This window comes from Canis lupus, chromosome 17 (assembly GCF_003254725.2).
Source record: "Canis lupus dingo isolate Sandy chromosome 17, ASM325472v2, whole genome shotgun sequence".
NCBI lineage: Eukaryota > Metazoa > Chordata > Mammalia > Carnivora > Canidae > Canis > Canis lupus.
Genome location: NC_064259.1, coordinates 29,987,838 through 30,005,624, shown reverse-complemented (window position 1 = coordinate 30,005,624; position 17,787 = coordinate 29,987,838). Strand labels below are relative to the sequence as shown.

The window sequence follows — 17,787 nt, the reverse complement described above, 5'->3', positions numbered from 1 at the left end:
ACCTAGAAGGTCACATAGTCTGTCATAACTACTCAACTCTGACCTTGTCATTTGAAAGCATCTCTGCTAGGGTTTCCCAACCCCAGCACTACTGAGAATTAGAGCCATACAATTGTTTGTTTGGAGGGCTGTCCTGTGCATTGTAGAATGTTTAGCATCACCGCTAGCCCCACCCATTATATGTCAATAGCACCAGCACCCCCCAGTCATGAGAATCAAAAATATCTCTGTACATTGCCAAATGACACCTGGGTGGGGGATGTTATAGCACCCTCAGTTGAGAACTACTGAACTATAGACAATGTATAAATGAATCGGCATGCATGTGTTCTAATAAAACTTTATTTACACAAACAGGCCAAGGTCTGGATTTGGCACGTTGACTATAATTTGCAGACCTGGGGTCTAGCGGATGGATGGAGGGAGTACTCAAAGGGCTTTTATTCAATAAAATATGAGGCCTTCTGGTATTCATAGGCCAGGAGGAGGCTCTGTAGGGGATCTGTCGTAAAGAAGAGATTTTTATCAACAGTAGCTTTTACTCATAGTACCTTTGTCTATATTATTCTTACTGAGCTTAGCACCTACTTGGAGATAACAGACATAAAATCACAAAACCAGAAAACAAAAAAATAATAACATAGGAGTCCTAAGAAAACCTTGGCCAGTGCAGTACTGAGCCTGGATTGCGTGAGGGGAGTTAGAGAATTTCTCTGGGAAGGAAGTGACTAAAAGCGGACCTTGGGGGATGTTATGAGTAGGGGTTGATGGTAAGAAGGTGGGAGGACATTCCATGTAAGGAACACAGGGTTCTTAGTTTCAGAAAGCTACGGGGGAAGTGAAGTGTCCCCAGTGAGGGAAGGGAGCCATTGTCCCCAGTGAAAGCCACATGGTGGTTTTGTGCGGCCCGGTGCACGTGCTTCCTCTGGGAAAAGAATTAACAGCACTGAACACTATTTTCTAGAACAGGATGTTTGTTTTTTTTCCCTGAGCCTCAGGGGGCTTTTATTACTGCAAAATTTTAATCTTTTGTTTGTTTGTTTTTTTACATCAAGTCAAATTCCTTTTGAGATTCTTTTTGACAAAATTCTATTGGCTGCTGTCTAGGACCATTTTATTCATTCTTGGCTCCCGACAAGGTGAAGAAGTTATTATCCCTGCCTCTTGTTAGTGTTGAGATCACAGTGTATCATTTCTTCTTCATCCTGTCAGACCTCAAGGCAGGTAACCTGCAGTGGCCATCCCATTCTAAACTCACTTGCAGGGATCCCTGGGTGGCGCAGCGGTTTGGCGCCTGCCTTTGGCCCAGGGCGTGATCCTGGAGATCCGGGATCGAATCCCACGTCAGGCTCCCGGTGCATGGAGCCTGCTTCTCTCTCTGCCTGTGTCTCTGCCTCTCTCTCTCTCTGTGTGACTATCATAAATAAATAAAAATTTAAAAAATAAAATAAAATAAACTCACTTGCATGCAAATCGTCACATTAGCCAACCAGCAGCAATGAAGAGCACAGACTTTGGAGCCCGATGGTGGCAAAAATTCTAGCTCCTCCACGGCTTTAGCTGTTATATGGGCATAGTCTAAGATTGCTTCCTAAGAGATGTGTTCTGATACCTACCTGGTCCATGGCAAACACTCAGAGGTTAGCCACTCCTATCACAAGTATAAATTCCTTTGAGAAACAGGCATTTCAAACTTGCTGCTTCCTAGAGGATCCCCTATAGGCTTGGACTGGTTGTTGGCACCTGGGAGCAGACCACCTCATCATTCATGAGGGAAGGGTAGCAGGGGTTATGGATTTTAAAACTTCTTGACTTAATGTTTACCGTGTGCTCTGTGTAGTGGGAGGCAAAAAGAGAAGAACCAATTAGTGTCCATAGAAGAGCACTCAATCTGGTGTGGTGGGGGGAGGGGAATGTTCATTCATTTATTGAACAAATATTTGTGTACAGCTATTTATGTACAAATAACACAGGAGAGCCTGCCTTGGAAGTGGGTGGAGAAGGGAATGGCCACTGCCAGCTTCCAAATACACCCAGTGCTGGTATGATGTGGAGAAGCCATGTTTCAGCCCATCCGGTGAAAATGAATGATTATCAAGGGTCCGAGCAGGCTGAGAGAATGACATGGAAAATCCTATATCTGTCCTTTCACCCTGTTAGGGAAATAGAGTAATCAAGAGGCCGAAACTCTGGGGTCAAGTTCTCTTTCAGTATTGATAATGTCGTTGAGCTTCGCAGATCAGGTGGGATGCATTAGTTATGGAACCATGCAGGCAGTTCATGGTAATGGGGTCATTTGATTCACATCCACCAAACTACAGTGTCTACCTTGGTCCATCGGATGAAGCCTGACACTGTGCTCCATGTAAAACTAGTGATAAGTGAGCTAGGCATCTTGAGAGAACCTGTCCTCCTGCCTTGCTCCAACTGCCAGGAATCCATTCCCATATCGAGTCCTCCCCAATAACCAAGTTTAATAGGGAGAAAGGGTGTTTGATGGCCTATCTTCAAAAGTGCAGACTTGTGAGGTTGATGTGCCGTCTTCCAATTTTGCTTCTAAAAAATCTTTCAACCAGTTCAATTAGATCCTATAAATGTGAGGTGTGTACACAAATTAGTAGTGAATCTCCCATATGGTGTTTTGTGGGTTTCTACAAAGCAGGTCGTAAAAGCAAAATAAATACAAGCTGTTGCTGAATCATAAACGAGAAGAGAAGTCCATTTATAAATAAGCGAAGGTGAGATGCATTAGACTTTTTGAGTGGGTCCACAAAATAGAGCCTGCTCAGTCTGGCTATAAGTTCATTTTCATGAAAGTTGAGCAGCTGGGGGTGGAGCTCATAGAGTTTCACAGTCTGTAGCATCTAGCTATGTCCTCCTCAGTTTGGATGATAGGGGAGAGGATAAGAATCTAAAAATAGAAATGGCATCTTCTTATCTTCTCCTGGGTGGAGTAAATGGACTAAAAATATGAAAAGCATCCCCTCAGGATGCTGTTTATTGGGTGTTCTCTGGTAACATTTTTTTCCATCATAGATATTGATTGAAGTTCAATGTGAAACTTCTTAACGCTATGACTTTATTTTTTTCCATGAATTTCAAATTCTTTGTCTGATTCAGAGAAGCTGTCTTACAGAGGTTTGCAAAAGGACTGGCATGAGTGCCTACACTGTGGTAACTTTACTGTTTCTGATCCAGAAGTTTGGCTCGTTGTCCCTCAATTAGTAATAACATGGCCATCTTCAAATGGAAAGTCTTCTAGGTAAAGTGTGTAAGCGTTTTCACAGGTGAATGTGACAGGAGTCCATGAAGAAATGAGCGGTGATAGTTTTCCCGGTTTGGAGACTGAGAATGAGCAGGGACAAAACACCGACCGCCGTGCCCCCAGAGGCAGCTTAGGATCAGGGCTGCTCCCTGCCACGTCCTCAGACTTGGTCACACATCCCACAGCCACTGTGGAGCCACTTCTCCTTTGGAGAAGCCAAAATTTACATCCTTATAGCTTCTGCCCAGTAATCCTAGGGCCTCAGAGAACAAGTTAAATTAATCCTTCAGATTCCTAAAGATTTGTTTTCCCTCCATCTGAGTTTTCTTTCAGCTGCTCCCCTCCTTCAGCTTCTCACATGTCATGATCAAGTTCTTTGTCTCCATGTTGGACTCCTCAGAACATACAGAAACATGTTTCAAGTAACCTTTCTTCCTTCTAAAGTGTGGAGTTCAGGGGCTCCTGGGTGGCTCATTCAGTTGAGTGTCTGACTCTTGGTTTCATCTCAGGTCGAGATCTCAGGGTCCTGAGACCCAACCCCGTGTTGGGCTTCTCACTCAGTGCGGAGTCTGCTTGGGACCTTCTCTCCCTCGCCTTCTGCCCCTCCCCCCAGCTTTCTCTAAAATAAGAAATCTTTTAAAAAATCAATGAATAAATATTGTGTGGAGTCCAAGGTCAAATACAGTTTTCCAGGGCTTATTACAGTAGAGTTATATTCTTGTTGGCAGCAGAGAGAAATACCCCAAAGATGGTTGGGAGCAGGGAGGTTCTTAACTGAATCACCATCCGTCCCTGGGGCTGATCGTTCAGACTTGAAGGAGGACCCATTTCATATTTTTGCTTGGGGCCCAGGTGGTGTGGCAGTGCTGTGTCTGAATGCTAGGAAGAAGGGAGGCAAAGCGAAAAGTGATCAGAAGCTAGAATGTCCTTAAAGGATGTGACAGCTAAGCAAGAAAGGGGAAGTCTGCACACATAATCACTTCCCGAAAGTAGAAGAAAGGAAAAAGCCCAAAGGTCCCTTGGGATAGCTTCCTTCCCCACCCCCCTACCTGTCCCTGTTTTTGTACATGTGTGTTTCAAATTAGCACTGCAACCTTTTTTGCAGGATGCAAGAACTTTTTTACCCTCTCTCTCCACTAAGAATTACTCTAAAAACAATTAGTAGACAAACCAAACATTCCTTTCTTAAAATAAATGGAATTTTAAAAATCTAAACCTCTTTGTTCTTTTCAGATGAGTTGCCAGTCCAGTCAACTCTTAAGTGATTCAGGAACTGATTTTTTCATGTGTCACTTCTTAACAAACCCTGTTTTTCCCCATCTCCTGGCCCCTGCCCTGCTTTGGTTTTTTGGGCATCATTCTGTTTACCAAAAGGATGGTAAGGAAATGAATCAAAGGGCCGCTTCAGGTTTGGGGGTTTTTTTTCATTGAATTATCACTGCTGGGATGATTTCTATTATCACTATCACTTATGTTTCATTCAGTTACCAGAAAATGGAATGGGCTAGTCTAGTGCCGGAAGGACGGGCTGACACTCTGCTATTCTTATCAAGACCATGACTTCAACTTCGCCTCAAGTCCTTTTGTATCCTGGCACCCTTGGATCTCTCATAAATCCATTTAAGTGGGGGCCTGTGCATTTGCAGCTGGACTCCATGCCTCCACATCTGCCAGACATTCTCTCTCACCTTGATAGAGGTGACAAGTTTGACCTCTTTTGTTGGCAAATCTGTCCTCTTCCAGTGCCCAGGGACTAGGACCTTTGTTTTCTAAGGGCTCTAATTTCCCAGATGAATATTATCTCAAGTGTCATCTAAGGGGGGGGGGGGAGCAGTAAAGAGTGATCCAAGAACTCAGAGAAAGGGATTATCAATCATTGAACATTCAGATTTCAGGGTCCAGAGGAGGGTTTTTGTGAAAAGGCTACACATGGGAAGATTTCTTTCCATCTTCCTCTCTTTTTCCTTCTTGCCTTTCTGCCTTTTCTCTCACTTTCTGTCTTTGGATTTGAGGAAGACAGTGGGAGTTGAGGAATGATGGCAATCCCAGGAGAATCCCCAGGTGTGGGTGGGCAGCATCCTGTGGGTGGTTCTGTACTAAGTGTTCATGGTGGTTGGGAGGGTCGGGACTGATAGGGAAAGGCTAGCAATTCTCTTCATTTGGCCTGTGGGACACCCTAGAGGGCCAGCTCACTGATTCTGGTTGAGGAGTTCACAGCTGGCCGATTAGCCCTTCCTTCCTCTCTCCCACCCCATCCTACAACAAGCAATCCCCGCTTCCTTTGAGGCAGAAGGCAAAGCCTCTCAGGTGTCACCCTAACTCGGGCTTTCCCACTGGGATTCATCCTTGCTCCGTCTACTGCCACATGGGTCAGCTGCCAGCAGCCTCCTAGAGCCCAGGTCTCCTTTTCCGAAAATGGTGAGCAGGAACAGGATTTCGTGTTGGGCATGTAGGACCGTCCCATCATAGAGCAGTGCATCACTAGCCACCATTGAACAGGAGCTGTACGCCCCAGTACCTCTTCTTGCCCTTGCTTCCTTCCAAATGGACACTTGCTGCATCCTTATGTCTCTTGCCTCTTGCTTTTTCTCATTTCTGATGAAAAATCCTTCTTTTGTGAGATCTTGTTCATTCTGCAAGATAACACCAGTGTGCTGCCTCTTACATGAATGCCTGGTCCCTGCAGGAAGAGGTGATCTGTCCTTTGGCCACGCTCCGTTGAGATAAGGTCAGGCCTTTTATGAGGTCACATCCACACGCTGCCACCCTAGATTTTGGCTTTTGGACACAACCTCCACAGAAGTGTTTGCATTATGATCCAATAACTCAGATTCAGTAGGCATTTTGGGACCTATATATATATGATTAGCTCCAAGGTGCAGCCTGAGCCCTAAGCAGCACATTTTTTTAAATAGCTAATTGCTAATTCATTCACATGGTTCAAAAACCCAAAATCATAATAGCGAGAAGTTTCTCTCCCGCCCTTGCCTGTCATATTCCATCACTCTTCCCTGTGGGCCACACCATTATTAGTTTCCTGTGTATGCTTCCAGAGAGATTTTACAGACATACAAGCCGAGACAAGTATATCTATGCACTTCAGCAGCTCTCTGGTTTTCCTTTAAAGGTAGATATCTTGAGTTCTTTCTATATTAGCATACAAAGAGCTGCTTCATCCTTTTGAAGACCTGTATAATATTCATTTGTACTGGATGCACCTTAATTTGGTGTAACCAGTCCTCTGTCAGTGGACAATTAGGTTGTTTCCAACTCCAGACTATTTTAAGTTCCTAGATTGACAATCTCGTACATGTATTCTTTCCCATCTATGTAAGTTAGATAAATCTGAAAGTGGAATTCCGGTGTTGAAGGCCTAGGATTTGCAGTTTGGGTTGTTTTTTTTTTTTTAATTAAAGATTTTATTTGACAGAGCACAAGCAGGGGGAGCAGCAGTCAGAGGGAGAGGGAGAAGAAGGCTCCCCACTGAAGGAGAAGAAAGAGCTCAGTGCAGGCAGGACTCGATCCCAGGATCCCAGGATCATGAGTCAAAGGCAGACACTTAATCAGTTGAGGCATGCAGGTGCCCTGCAGCTTTGATAGATCTTACCAAGCCACCTTCTACCTGGGTGGGGTCTGTTGGGGCTCCCACCATTGGTATGTGCAAAGCCTGACCCCACCCTTATCAGCCCCATGTGTTATCACACATTTGTATCTCGAACAGGCTTTGGAATGTACCCCCTTCTTAATTTGGGAGCTGACTGAACTTCCGGCCAGTGTGCTCATTAAGTGTTGGGACCTTAGACTCTGGAGACCGGCCACTTAGCTTAGTGTTTTATAGCCATGTAGCCTTGGCAAAGTGACTCAGGGCTCATCTTGTGTACCTCAGTGACTCATTTGTAAAATGGAGATTTTAATAGTAGCAGCCTCGTGGGTTCTCATGCATGAGCTAGTGTGCATCCAAGGTGGGAACAGGGCCCAGAAGGCAGAGATGCTCTCAGTAATATTCAGTGTTGGTGGTTCCCAGGAGCATGCATGTCCCCTCCCCAGGACACACCACATCGTTACCAGTGGAGAAACTGCCCATTAGGTCTCTGCACTGACAATGGGAGAGAAGATGTGGAAAAAATAGGCCAGAAAGGGAAAGGGGCACTGATGTACATCAGCTCATGAGCCCAGGAGCCCAAAATATCTAAAAAGGAGGGGAGGAAGCAGCCAATGTAAGAAATCCTCCCTATTAGATTATTTGTGGGATCAAGCACAGTTGCCCCTGAGCTGGAAGAGGATAGATAGGATAGAGGCCTGGGGTCAGAGCTCCACTCCCCAGCATTACATCGCAAATAGCAATTCATCTAAAGTTGTAAAACTGACATTTTTGTCCAAAATTCCTTTTAAAAAAAAACAAATTTCTAGAGTATTTGGGAGCTCATAGCACTGGCACATAGTAGAAATTCAATACAAATTATTATTTGCAAAGTCCTAGAAGCCTACATCCCTGTCAGGCAGTAAACACTATGTAAATATTTAGAGAAAGAAAAATGCCTTTTACGGTATCTTCTCTCTTCTTGCACTCCAGACTCCCTGCCTGCAGCTTATGGAGCTTTCACTCACTAGCCCTTTTCATTCCTTTTTGACACTTCCTTTCCACCTTTGTGTCCATGCCACTGACCTAAAACCCAGCTTTGACCAGGCGACCAGGCCAAGCCAGCCTCTGGCGAAGGGCCTGCAGTGGCCGTGGCCAGGCAGGCAGGGAGGAGGGGCTGGGTGTTCCTCCCCTGAGCCTTCCGGGTGCAAGTGCTTCCTCTCCCTTCTCTCCAGCTCACCCAGTGTTCAAGTGAAGGGCTATGTGTGTGAGTGATCCAGCCAGCAGGGCAGAGAACCGGCCTCTGGCTGCATCTTCATGGCATTTTTCTTTTTCTGCATAGTTTGAAGTGCCCTGCCTCTTGGCCTCCTCTAACCCTGGCTCCACCAGCTGAGCACGAGCAGCCCTCCCCTGCCCCTGAGCTGCTGTGGGCACACTGTATCTTTCCATGGCAGCTGTCCTCCTGGCTGAGTGTGCTGTGGACACCAGTCCAGAAGGCAGCTGTCCCTCCTTCTGTGGGCTCCGTGTCTTGATGTCTCCTGCAGGCTGTCCTCCACTGTGCTGTGCCCAGAGGCGCAGGAAGGCGGACCTGCCACCCTGAGTAGCTGGTTAAGGGTGTAACTGGCTGTTATACACTTAACAGGAAGTTCTGATGTTGGGCTCCTAGGTTTTGGATTTGTAACACTTGTGACTGCCACCAGACCCAAATTTGAGTTAAAATTGAGAGAACATCCGGACCTACTGGCCTGGCTCTTTACACCAGGATTTCCCCTTCTTCGTTATCAAGCATCTCTGTTAGTAACACAATGTCGCCGTGGGATCCTAACTTCACATAGGAAGCAAAACTTCAGGGCACCTTTATGCGGCCACAGCAGCAGCACCTCAAGGAGCCTGTTTGAGCCAGGGCCTTAGCTGGGACCAAAGAGAAAGAGAGATGGCAAGTGTGTGGTCCTGGGTGGCAGCTTCAAAGTTAGCTCCCTCTGGGTGCAAACTCCCTCAGGCGGCCTGGGCCTCCTCCCCACACACGAAGCTCTAGCTCTCCTCCGGCTCATTGTTCTCTTCCTTGTCGGGCCTGGGTGCAAGCCACTTCTCAAACAGAGCTAGTTGGTACCTGGTTGGTGGGTGCCGGGGCACAGTTCTTCCCACCTGCCATGGGGAGATGAATTTAAAACTCTCGCCAGAAGGAGAGAAGTATGGAACAAATACATACAGCCTCCAGCTGCTACAGAGCCAACGTGGTTGACTCTCTTCAAGCCGCCACCCGACTCAGCCCTCAGAGCATTTATTTATTTATTTGCTCGGCTGCCAGTGGGAGAGAGCCCGATGGGAGAGGTCTCCGTCAAGCCATCTCAGGAATTCCCGCAGCGGGAAAGGTTTTAACTTCCCCACGTCAGCTGATGTGACTGAAGCGTTAGAAGCTTTTTTTTTTTTTTTTTTTTTTAATTTATTTATTTGTGATAGAGAGAGAGAGACACACAGGAGGAGGGAGAAGCAGGCTCCATGCCGGGAGCCCGACGTGGGACTCGATCCCGGGACTCCAGGATTGCACCCTGGGCCAAGGGCAGGCGCCAAACCGCTGAGCCACCCAGGGATCCCCTAGAAGCTTATTTTTAAGAGAAGAGTTTCTCATCTGTAAGATGAGAACCTGGAGCCCCACGCTGCCTAGCTTAGCACTTCTGATGGTATAAGTAGCACGTGCGAGTTTTCCATGCTGGTAACACATTACCACAAACTTCGTGGCTTATAAAACCACCTAGTTACTGTCCTCCAGTTTCTGTGGGGTGGGAGTCCAGGCAGGGCTTAGCACCAGGATCTCATTGGGCTGTGAGCCAGCTGTCAGGGCTGCAGTCTCATCAGAGGCTCAGCTGGGGGGAAAATCCACTTCCAGGTCCCTCAGGTTGTTGGCAGAATCCTCTCTGTTGGCCCTCCCTCAGCATGGCAGCTTACCTTTTCAAGGCCAGTAAAAGGAGTCTTTCTCCAGTCTGCTAAGATGGCTTCTTTTGTAATGTAACCTGACCATGGCAGGAGTCGGGGCAGGGGTGGGGGGTATCCCATCCTTTGCCATATTCTGTACCTTAGAAGCGGGTCCCAGGTTGTGCTTCCAAAGGCGTTAACTTCAGGAGCTACATCATGGAGGTTACCTTGAGCTTCTGCCTCCCCCAGGGGAGAGGCATACGACCAGGGAGAGGATACAAGCTTTATCAGTAAAAGTTCCAAAGTTCCCAAGTGAAGCCCAATCTGTTACAGATGATCACACTGTTTTGTTTTGTTTTGTTTTCTTTGCAAAGAAACCGTTTTGTTCCTTTCTTTCCATCTCAGAATGCCTCAAGTCCTGAAACCCTTTACAGCCCAGTTCTCTGTGCCACAACTTGATTCCAGCTGCAGCCCTTCTATTTACTGGCCACAGGTGATTGAGAAAGGGTGATTTTCTGAATCACGAATCCCTCTTTTCTCATTTGTAAGAATGCAGTTCGCTAAGACTTTGTTGACCCCTGTCACTTAGTAAATATTTCCAGCCCCTTTCCATAGGACTGTTTACTCTGTTGCATTAATTTTACTTAGACACGGAACTCAACAACAAAATATTATCAGTTTTGCTGGTGTGAACGCCAAACGAAAGCGAAAACACATTTTTAAAGCAAATCCACTTGCATGTAAGGAGCTGAAATCAATCTGGTCACGTGCTGACAGCAGTTCTTCTAATAGAGGAAAAATCAAAAGTCTCAGACACGTGCAGGAAATTGTGTCCATGGCCATGTTTAGACAGTGCTGACGTCATAGGTAGGAGGTTTTTAAATCTCTTTCTTTCCTTTTTTTTCTTTTCTCCCCCTAAATAAGACTAAGATTAGTGGACCCTTCATAAAAGACCCTACAATGAAAAAAAAAAAAAAAAAGACCCTACAATGAAAGTTTTTATCCCACTCAATAGAGGGAAAAGATAATAATAAAGCTTGGCTCTAGATAGAACTGGTCATGCCATTTTTGCACGCTCTTGTGAAGAAGGTGGCCCCGGTAAACCCTGACTGGCCAGCTAACTATAACCCACTTTGGTTTCCTTTCCAGATTTCTCCCCAACGTGGAAGGGGTTGGATGATGTACCTGGCTCTCCAGGACGCCCCACTTGGCTATAGCGTCAGGAAGGCGTCTTAAACCCCAGTGTCCTTGCAGAGCCACTTCTGGAAGCTACTTGAGAAAAATGATGTGACAGATTTTATCAAAAAAGGAATTCTGGAAACGCAGCATTCGTGAAGAAAGTGGCCCTTCTCCCTTTGGCACAGTAGACGTCCTCAAATTTCAAAATGCCAGCCAAGACCCCAATTTACCTAAAAGCTGCCAATAACAAAAAAGGCAAGAAATTTAAACTGAGGGACATTTTGTCCCCCGATATGATTAGCCCCCCGCTTGGAGACTTCCGCCACACCATCCACATCGGCAAAGAGGGCCAGCACGACGTCTTTGGTGACATCTCCTTCCTGCAAGGGAACTACGAGCTGTTGCCCGGAAACCAGGAGAAAGCGCGCGCAGGTCAGTTTCCGGGGCACAGCGAGTTCTTCCGGGCCAACAGCACGTCCGACTCCATGTTCACGGAAACGCCCTCCCCAGTGCTCAAAAACGCCATCTCCCTACCTACCATTGGGGGGTCCCAAGCACTCATGTTGCCCCTGCTGTCGCCAGTGACATTTAATTCCAAACAGGAGTCCTTTGGGCCAGCAAAGCTGCCCCGGCTTAGCTGTGAGCCCGTCGTGGAGGAAAAGGCTCCGGAGAAAAGCAGCCTGTTGGAGAATGGGACGGGCCACCAGGGCGACGTCTCGTGGGGTTCCAGCGGGTCGGCGTCACAGTCCAGCCAGGGCAGGGACAGCCACTCCTCCAGCCTCTCGGAACAGTACCCCGACTGGTCGGCCGAGGACATGTTTGAGCATTCGGCCGCGTGCGAGCTCGTCAAGAAGACCAAGTCAGAGGAGTCCCTCTCTGATCTCACAGGTTCCCTCCTCTCCCTGCAGCTCGACCTGGGGCCCTCGTTTTTGGATGAGGTGCTGAATGTCATGGATAAAAATAAGTAACAGCGCCAACTCTTGGCCTGTGGGGTAAAAAGGTATCAAAAAATAAAAACAAAACTAACCGCAGTCGAAGACAAGAGCTTCCCCGGCTATGTTTGCAGTTGTGTGTGATGGGTTTTCTAAAATAATGTTCCAATGAAGTATTTTTTGTACCTGTTAATGCCCTGTTTGCAAAAACAAACTATCCTGGCAGAAAGGAAGGGAGTGGGTCAGAACCCACTTTCGGCAGGTTTTGCATATGTTCAGCTCACTTCTTTTGTTGTTTGTTTCCAGACATGTGAGAACTCTGGCTTGGCCAGGATTTGGCACTAGCTATGAAGGGCTGCACAAATCACATTAAAGAACTTGGCAGTACTCCAGCATTTTCTGAGCAAGAAGAAGTCCATTTATTTAACGCCTAGGCCTTTTTTTCTAGACTCTTTTCTATATTACATTATTTGGGCTCACAGTAGCAAATTCTTCCGTGTTAAAACTGTTCTCTGTTTTCACATTTGAACAACCTTATGGGTTTGGGGGATTTTCTTGTAGCTCTTATATATCCCTATATATTATATCTATATCGCGAAATTTTGACTGTCAGCTACATGTTGGTAAGACACAAGCAAAGTATTACTGTAACTAAGTTATTTTTAAAGTTAAAATATATTTTTATGTGCCTTTGGCTTTTTATTGCAGAGTCTACATTTTATAGATATTACATCCAATGTTGTCATATGACTTGTTACCATTGGGGCTCCATTGTAAGCTGTGTATGTATATGTTTGGAAAAGTGTATTCATACTTAGCTTTATTTCTTTTTCTTCATCTGTCAGCATACTTTTCACAGCACCCAGCAATGGATTGTAAAGTATAAAGGCACAGGCTACTCATGATGCTTCTGCAGAGACTGTGGGCTACACCATATAATGTTATTTGGAAATATAGGTATTTTAGTACAGTACATACTTGCATTACATAGGTACTTCATGCAACACAATAAAGAGTAAATGTTGAAATGAAATTGCTTGTTTATAGTAATAAAAACATAAGAGAATAGTAATATTTTCCTTAAGTCCACGACTAGAAAAATTGCTTTTCTAAAGTGTACGTGAGCCTTTATAATAAGAGGTGATTGCCATCCACTCTGTAATTTTGATTATTTCCCAAAGGTGTGAGATTCCTGAAGCCCTTCAGTGTTAGGAAGAATAAACATGACATGTGAGGTCAGATTTCTGTTTGAAGTCAACACTGATGCCAGCCTCTCAAAACTCATTTCTGTGAATCTCTTAACCTTACTTTAACACACTGTATAGCACTCTTGCAACCCTAGACCCATCCCTGTTGGACAGATGTTTCCTTGCTGCGGGTGTCCTAAACAAGATTAAGAAAACTAAAAACAGGGCAGTAGAGAACACTTCCCCCTCCCCCACCGCCTCGCCAAGGAGGAGAGATGCCCAAGGATGTCGGCTAAGGAAACAAGAACAGGAAATGTACACAGCACTTCCTGTCCTGCTGTCAACAACCCCTGCCCCCTTCAAAGTCAAACACTTGGACATAATAACTTTCGCTTCTCCTAGAATTCTGTATCCCTGAAGTTACTTCCTCACCCAAACACGTCAGTGATTGTCCCACCTGATTTGGGACAATTGTATCATCCAATCATCTGGAACAACCTCTGAACTTGGAGAGAAACACAGGACCAAGTAGAAGAGGAAACCAGTTTCCCTGGAGCACCAGAGTACCTGCCTTGACTTCCCAGCTGCAATTCTATCCTGTGATTTTCCAGTGCTCATTTTCTGTCAGCCAGACCCTTTCAACACTTTCCTCATTTCATTATCAGTCAGATTTATTCTGTTTACTCTTCACCTGCAGCATGACCTCAAGGAAAAGATTATTAGGTGAAGCAGAATTTGTGCACATTTCCTCTGCTTGGGTTTGTCTGATAGACTCAAAGTAACAGTGCATCCTCGCAGATATTTAGCCTTTATTCTTTCTGTGACAACTTTCACATGCAGTCTCCTGGGTTGGGTGTAACAGAGAGGGCACACATGCGCCTACTAGAGAGGAAACAGCCATATCCGGCTTATGATTTTGTTAAGTCATTTCTCCCATGGCAACCCTCCTAATACTTGGTTCCTTCTCCAAGGAGCAGGTGCAGAGCTGGTGGTGGCTTTCGGCAAAAAGGCACTTTGAACTTGCACCTGCTGAGAGCTGAATTGATGTTCTCATCTACGAACATTCTACCACTTTTAACCTAACTTATCAAGATGCACTTTATTTGCAAACTCAGAATGGGGAGCCATCTGTGATCCAACAACCAGAAAGGAGATCTTGCAGTTAGTCAAAGTAAGACCCTTTATGTTGTAGGCAAGATTCTTGAAGGTAATCTTTTCCTTGGGCAATGAGACCTAACAAAGGACACAATATATTATTTTTGCCTCAAATTATTTGGTTAAAAAAATCAAAACATCAGGGTAACTTAGCTCTTCATGGATATAAAGTCATTACTTAGCACATTTTAGTGAGTTAGCTCACTGTCAACAAACACAGTAGACTAAACCGGTAAAACAGAAACTCAGATCTCCAGAATCACAGTCTTTTTTATATTATTCAAAGTTAAATTTTTCAAGTCTCCTGACCCACGAAATACTTGAAGTCATGGAATGGAGGAAGTCATGAATCCATTAACTTGATAAGTGTTCTTAAACAGACAACTAAATATACATTCTGGGATGGCTCCACTCCTCTTAATGTGAAACCTAGTGAGACTGAATCATTTTGCCGTGAAACATACAAACAATAAAACAAGTTGACGTGATGGTTTCTCCCCAATAAGAGTTTCTCTTTGGGAAACCATTGCCAACCTAGTACCTAATTTATCAGTTCTAATAAAATCCTCAGACTTCAGAATTAGTTTACCGGACTAATATGAATGATTGACTTATTTTCTTTTGGACAAGTCAATAAACCATATACATAATTAGGTTATTGGCCGTCGCCCTGTGTCTCCACCCATACTTTAGGGCCAGATCCAGCAAAATAAGTTTCCATATGCTAAATGATACGCCAGCATTGACTCAGATAGGTAGCCTTCTGGTTTATTTGGCTGTATGGGACTTGAAAATGTCACAATACCCAGAATGATATTCAGACATTAACTTACATATGGCTAAGCAATATAATTATTTTCTAGGGAAGAAGATGATCTCCCTCATTGGTTGCTTGATTGACATATTTGTTTCATCTGATGATACCTGGAAAGCTGCATGCTTTGTTGGGATAGCACACGATTTCATCCATCCAGTCTTTCATCTGAGAATGTGGAATTCTTATTCTTGGAGCAAGTGATTATTAAGAAATAGGCCTAAACATTTCTTACTTGAGTTGTAAGAGAGTCATCATTTTGTGGTAAAATGCTGCAAAGAAAGTCACGTGGAAGAATGGGAACCATGCTTGTTCTCTGAAGAGATGTATAACACAGGGAAGTCTGTTTCACTACAATAGTCCCCGTTATCTGTGGTTTCAGTTACTCACAGCCATCCGGACTGGAAGCAGATGATCCTCCTGACCAATTGCCAGAAGGTCAATAGTAGCCTAATGCCATGTGTCACAATGCCTACTCACCTTACTTCATCTCATTATGTAGGCATTTTATCACCAAACATCCCAAGAAGAGTAACTATAACACAAGGTATTTTGAGAGAGACCACATTCACATAACTTTTATTACAGTATATTGTTATAATTGCTCTCTTTTATTATTGTTGTTAATTGTACTCTGCTTAATTTACAAACTAAAGTATGGATGTACAGGAAAACAGTATACATAGAGTTTGGTACTATCTGTGGTTTTAGGCATCCGCAGGGGTTCTTGAAATGTATCCCCTGTGGATAAAGTGGGACAACTGTAATGTACTGCATTTAATTGTCCTCCATTTGTATTTAAAAAAAAATCTGATAGTGAATTCACTTCCATTGGCTTCCAAGAGAGATCAATAATTATACTTTGAAGTTCAGCCAAATTTCTTTTATAGAAAGTAGATAAATACTGGTGATAGATACATGAAAACATCTGCCCAAATTGAAGCCACTTTGCTGAATACAGTTAATATTCCAGAGTCTCCTTGCACAGACAGAGATGCCTGCCATACATCAAAATAAGTAAAGTGAGTATTATGCTTGCCATAAAACAATTACTGGAGTAAGTCAATAAGGCATATGTGATTCACTGCCAAAAGATCATTGGGAAAAAAAGACCTCTGAGTTCTGGGGAGGGAAAGACCTGGATGGCTTCATGGAAGAAAAGGCCCCAAATAGTGAGATTTGTTTTTCAGGAGGTGAAGAATACTCAGGAGGAAGAATACATTAACATCCTAGGAAGTTTTCTACTCAAAACAGTCCAGGAACAGGGATTGAAGTAGAAAATGCTCGTGTGCCTGAAAGAATTGCATCCATGCCTGAGAATGGTCTCCCAGTGCAGTAAGAAGACTTTGAGATTACTGAACAGTTGGCTCCTAAGGTTAAAAATTTATCTACAATAAGCCACCATCTTATGAAAGATGAAAGTTCATGTCCAGTTAACCCAAAGGCCAGCCTGGGGACACTTCAATTGTGAAGCCAATGAGTATTCAGTTAAAGTCACTCATGATGATAGAAAAAGCAAGAGGCGCAAAGAATCTCCTGAAACAGCACCAGATGAAGCAAGGACACTCCCTGGACTGAACCAACTTAGGCAGCTCTCCCACCAGCAGAACCTCCGGGTTGCTTCTTCAAGCCCCCCCTCAACCATCTTTTCCCAGCTGGGTTGCAATTTCTGATTGAACATCCCCAAGATTAAGGGATAAAGGTCCTTGGAAAATAGAAAGAAAAGTCTAAATGCCATTGAAGAGTCTCAGCTGAAAGGAAAACAAGCTCAATGGAGCAGAAGCAAATAGCCCTTGACGTTCTCACAAATTCCTTGAAGTCCACATTCACAAAATGAGGTTCAGAAACAGGCAGGAGTCCTGGACTTCCAGACTCCGCCTTCCTGCCTGAGTATGTGTCTCTTCCCAGTGGTGACTTCTGGGCCACTCCCCCCTCAGGAATGATGGCATCCACTCATTGGATTAGCCCTTATCCTACAAGGCACATCAAGAAAAGCGTCATCTAAGCACAGCATCAAGTCCCCAACATTTACACCACAAATAACCACCAGTGGGAAGTGGGAAGATCTTTCCATTACATTTGGGTCTTGAACAAAGACACCCTTGAGGTAGTGTTTCCATGGAAAATTCTGTCTTTAATTTGAGTCACAAGAAATGTGAATTCAAATCCCCAAAGGATGTGTTGTCTCTGTACCCATGACCAGAGTTGTTTGTAAGTCAAGTAGGAAGAACTTGAGTGGCCCCAGAAAGATAATCCTGATCAAAACAATTTCTCCTTTATGTAGCTACCCCACGCCAGAAAATCCACCAATGGAGATGGGTTCTTTTGGATAAGACATTATGCTAGGCATGGGGTCCCCTTAGAATATTCCCTGGAGAATCAGCAGCTTAAACCCTTTAACAATGGGATGTGAACTTGCTTATCAGACATCTACCCCAGGAACACAAGCCTCTAGCAAATGGGCTGGGGCAAGGGAGACAAAGAGTTAAGAGAAACCTGGTAAAGCATGAAGAATGAGTTCACTTAATGCAGAATTTTGCCTGAAATCTAATAAAAGGGGGTTGGGGAGATAAGCTTTTCCAAGATACTTACCTTTCACCAAATGTGGCCTTCACCAGAAGAGATAATAAAGGTTATAGTTGGCTGGTCTCCCTGGTGCCAGAGGAGTAAATGCAACCACTGCAATTAAATCTAATTTTGAATCAACACAAAATTAGATAGTACAGGAAGAGATTAAAGTAAAGCTCTCAGTGAGTTACATG

General features: G+C 44.5%; 1 protein-coding gene and 2 long non-coding RNA genes across 6 annotated transcripts in view; 1 reads left to right on the top strand and 2 right to left on the bottom strand.

Moving 5' to 3' along the window:
- Window positions 1-12,902, top strand: part of CDC42EP3 (CDC42 effector protein 3) — a 23,524-nt gene extending 10,622 nt beyond the window's left edge. For 2 of the 3 annotated variants that reach the window (XM_035700553.2, XM_025454155.3), the window contains exon 2: window positions 10,908-12,902. In XM_035700553.2, coding sequence (XP_035556446.1) covers window positions 11,144-11,905 — 762 coding nt within the window. In that variant the 5' untranslated portion in view covers window positions 10,908-11,143 and the 3' untranslated portion in view covers window positions 11,906-12,902. Of the gene's footprint in view, window positions 1-10,163; window positions 10,252-10,907 lie in introns of all 3 variants that reach the window. The other variant, XM_049095497.1, reaches the window with a different exon arrangement.
- On the bottom strand, window positions 1,893-6,662 carry LOC125752748 (uncharacterized). Its single transcript, XR_007402917.1, has 2 exons — window positions 5,784-6,662; window positions 1,893-4,144 (listed from the first exon to the last, which is right to left on the bottom strand). It is a non-coding gene; the product is annotated as an uncharacterized LOC125752748 (long non-coding RNA).
- Window positions 11,879-17,787, bottom strand: LOC125752749 (uncharacterized). 2 transcript variants are annotated; one of them, XR_007402918.1, is made up of 2 exons: window positions 15,136-17,787; window positions 11,879-14,289 (listed from the first exon to the last, which is right to left on the bottom strand). It is a non-coding gene; the product is annotated as an uncharacterized LOC125752749 (long non-coding RNA). The 2 variants fall into 2 exon arrangements; XR_007402919.1 differs by having other exon boundaries at window positions 12,580-14,289; window positions 15,045-17,787.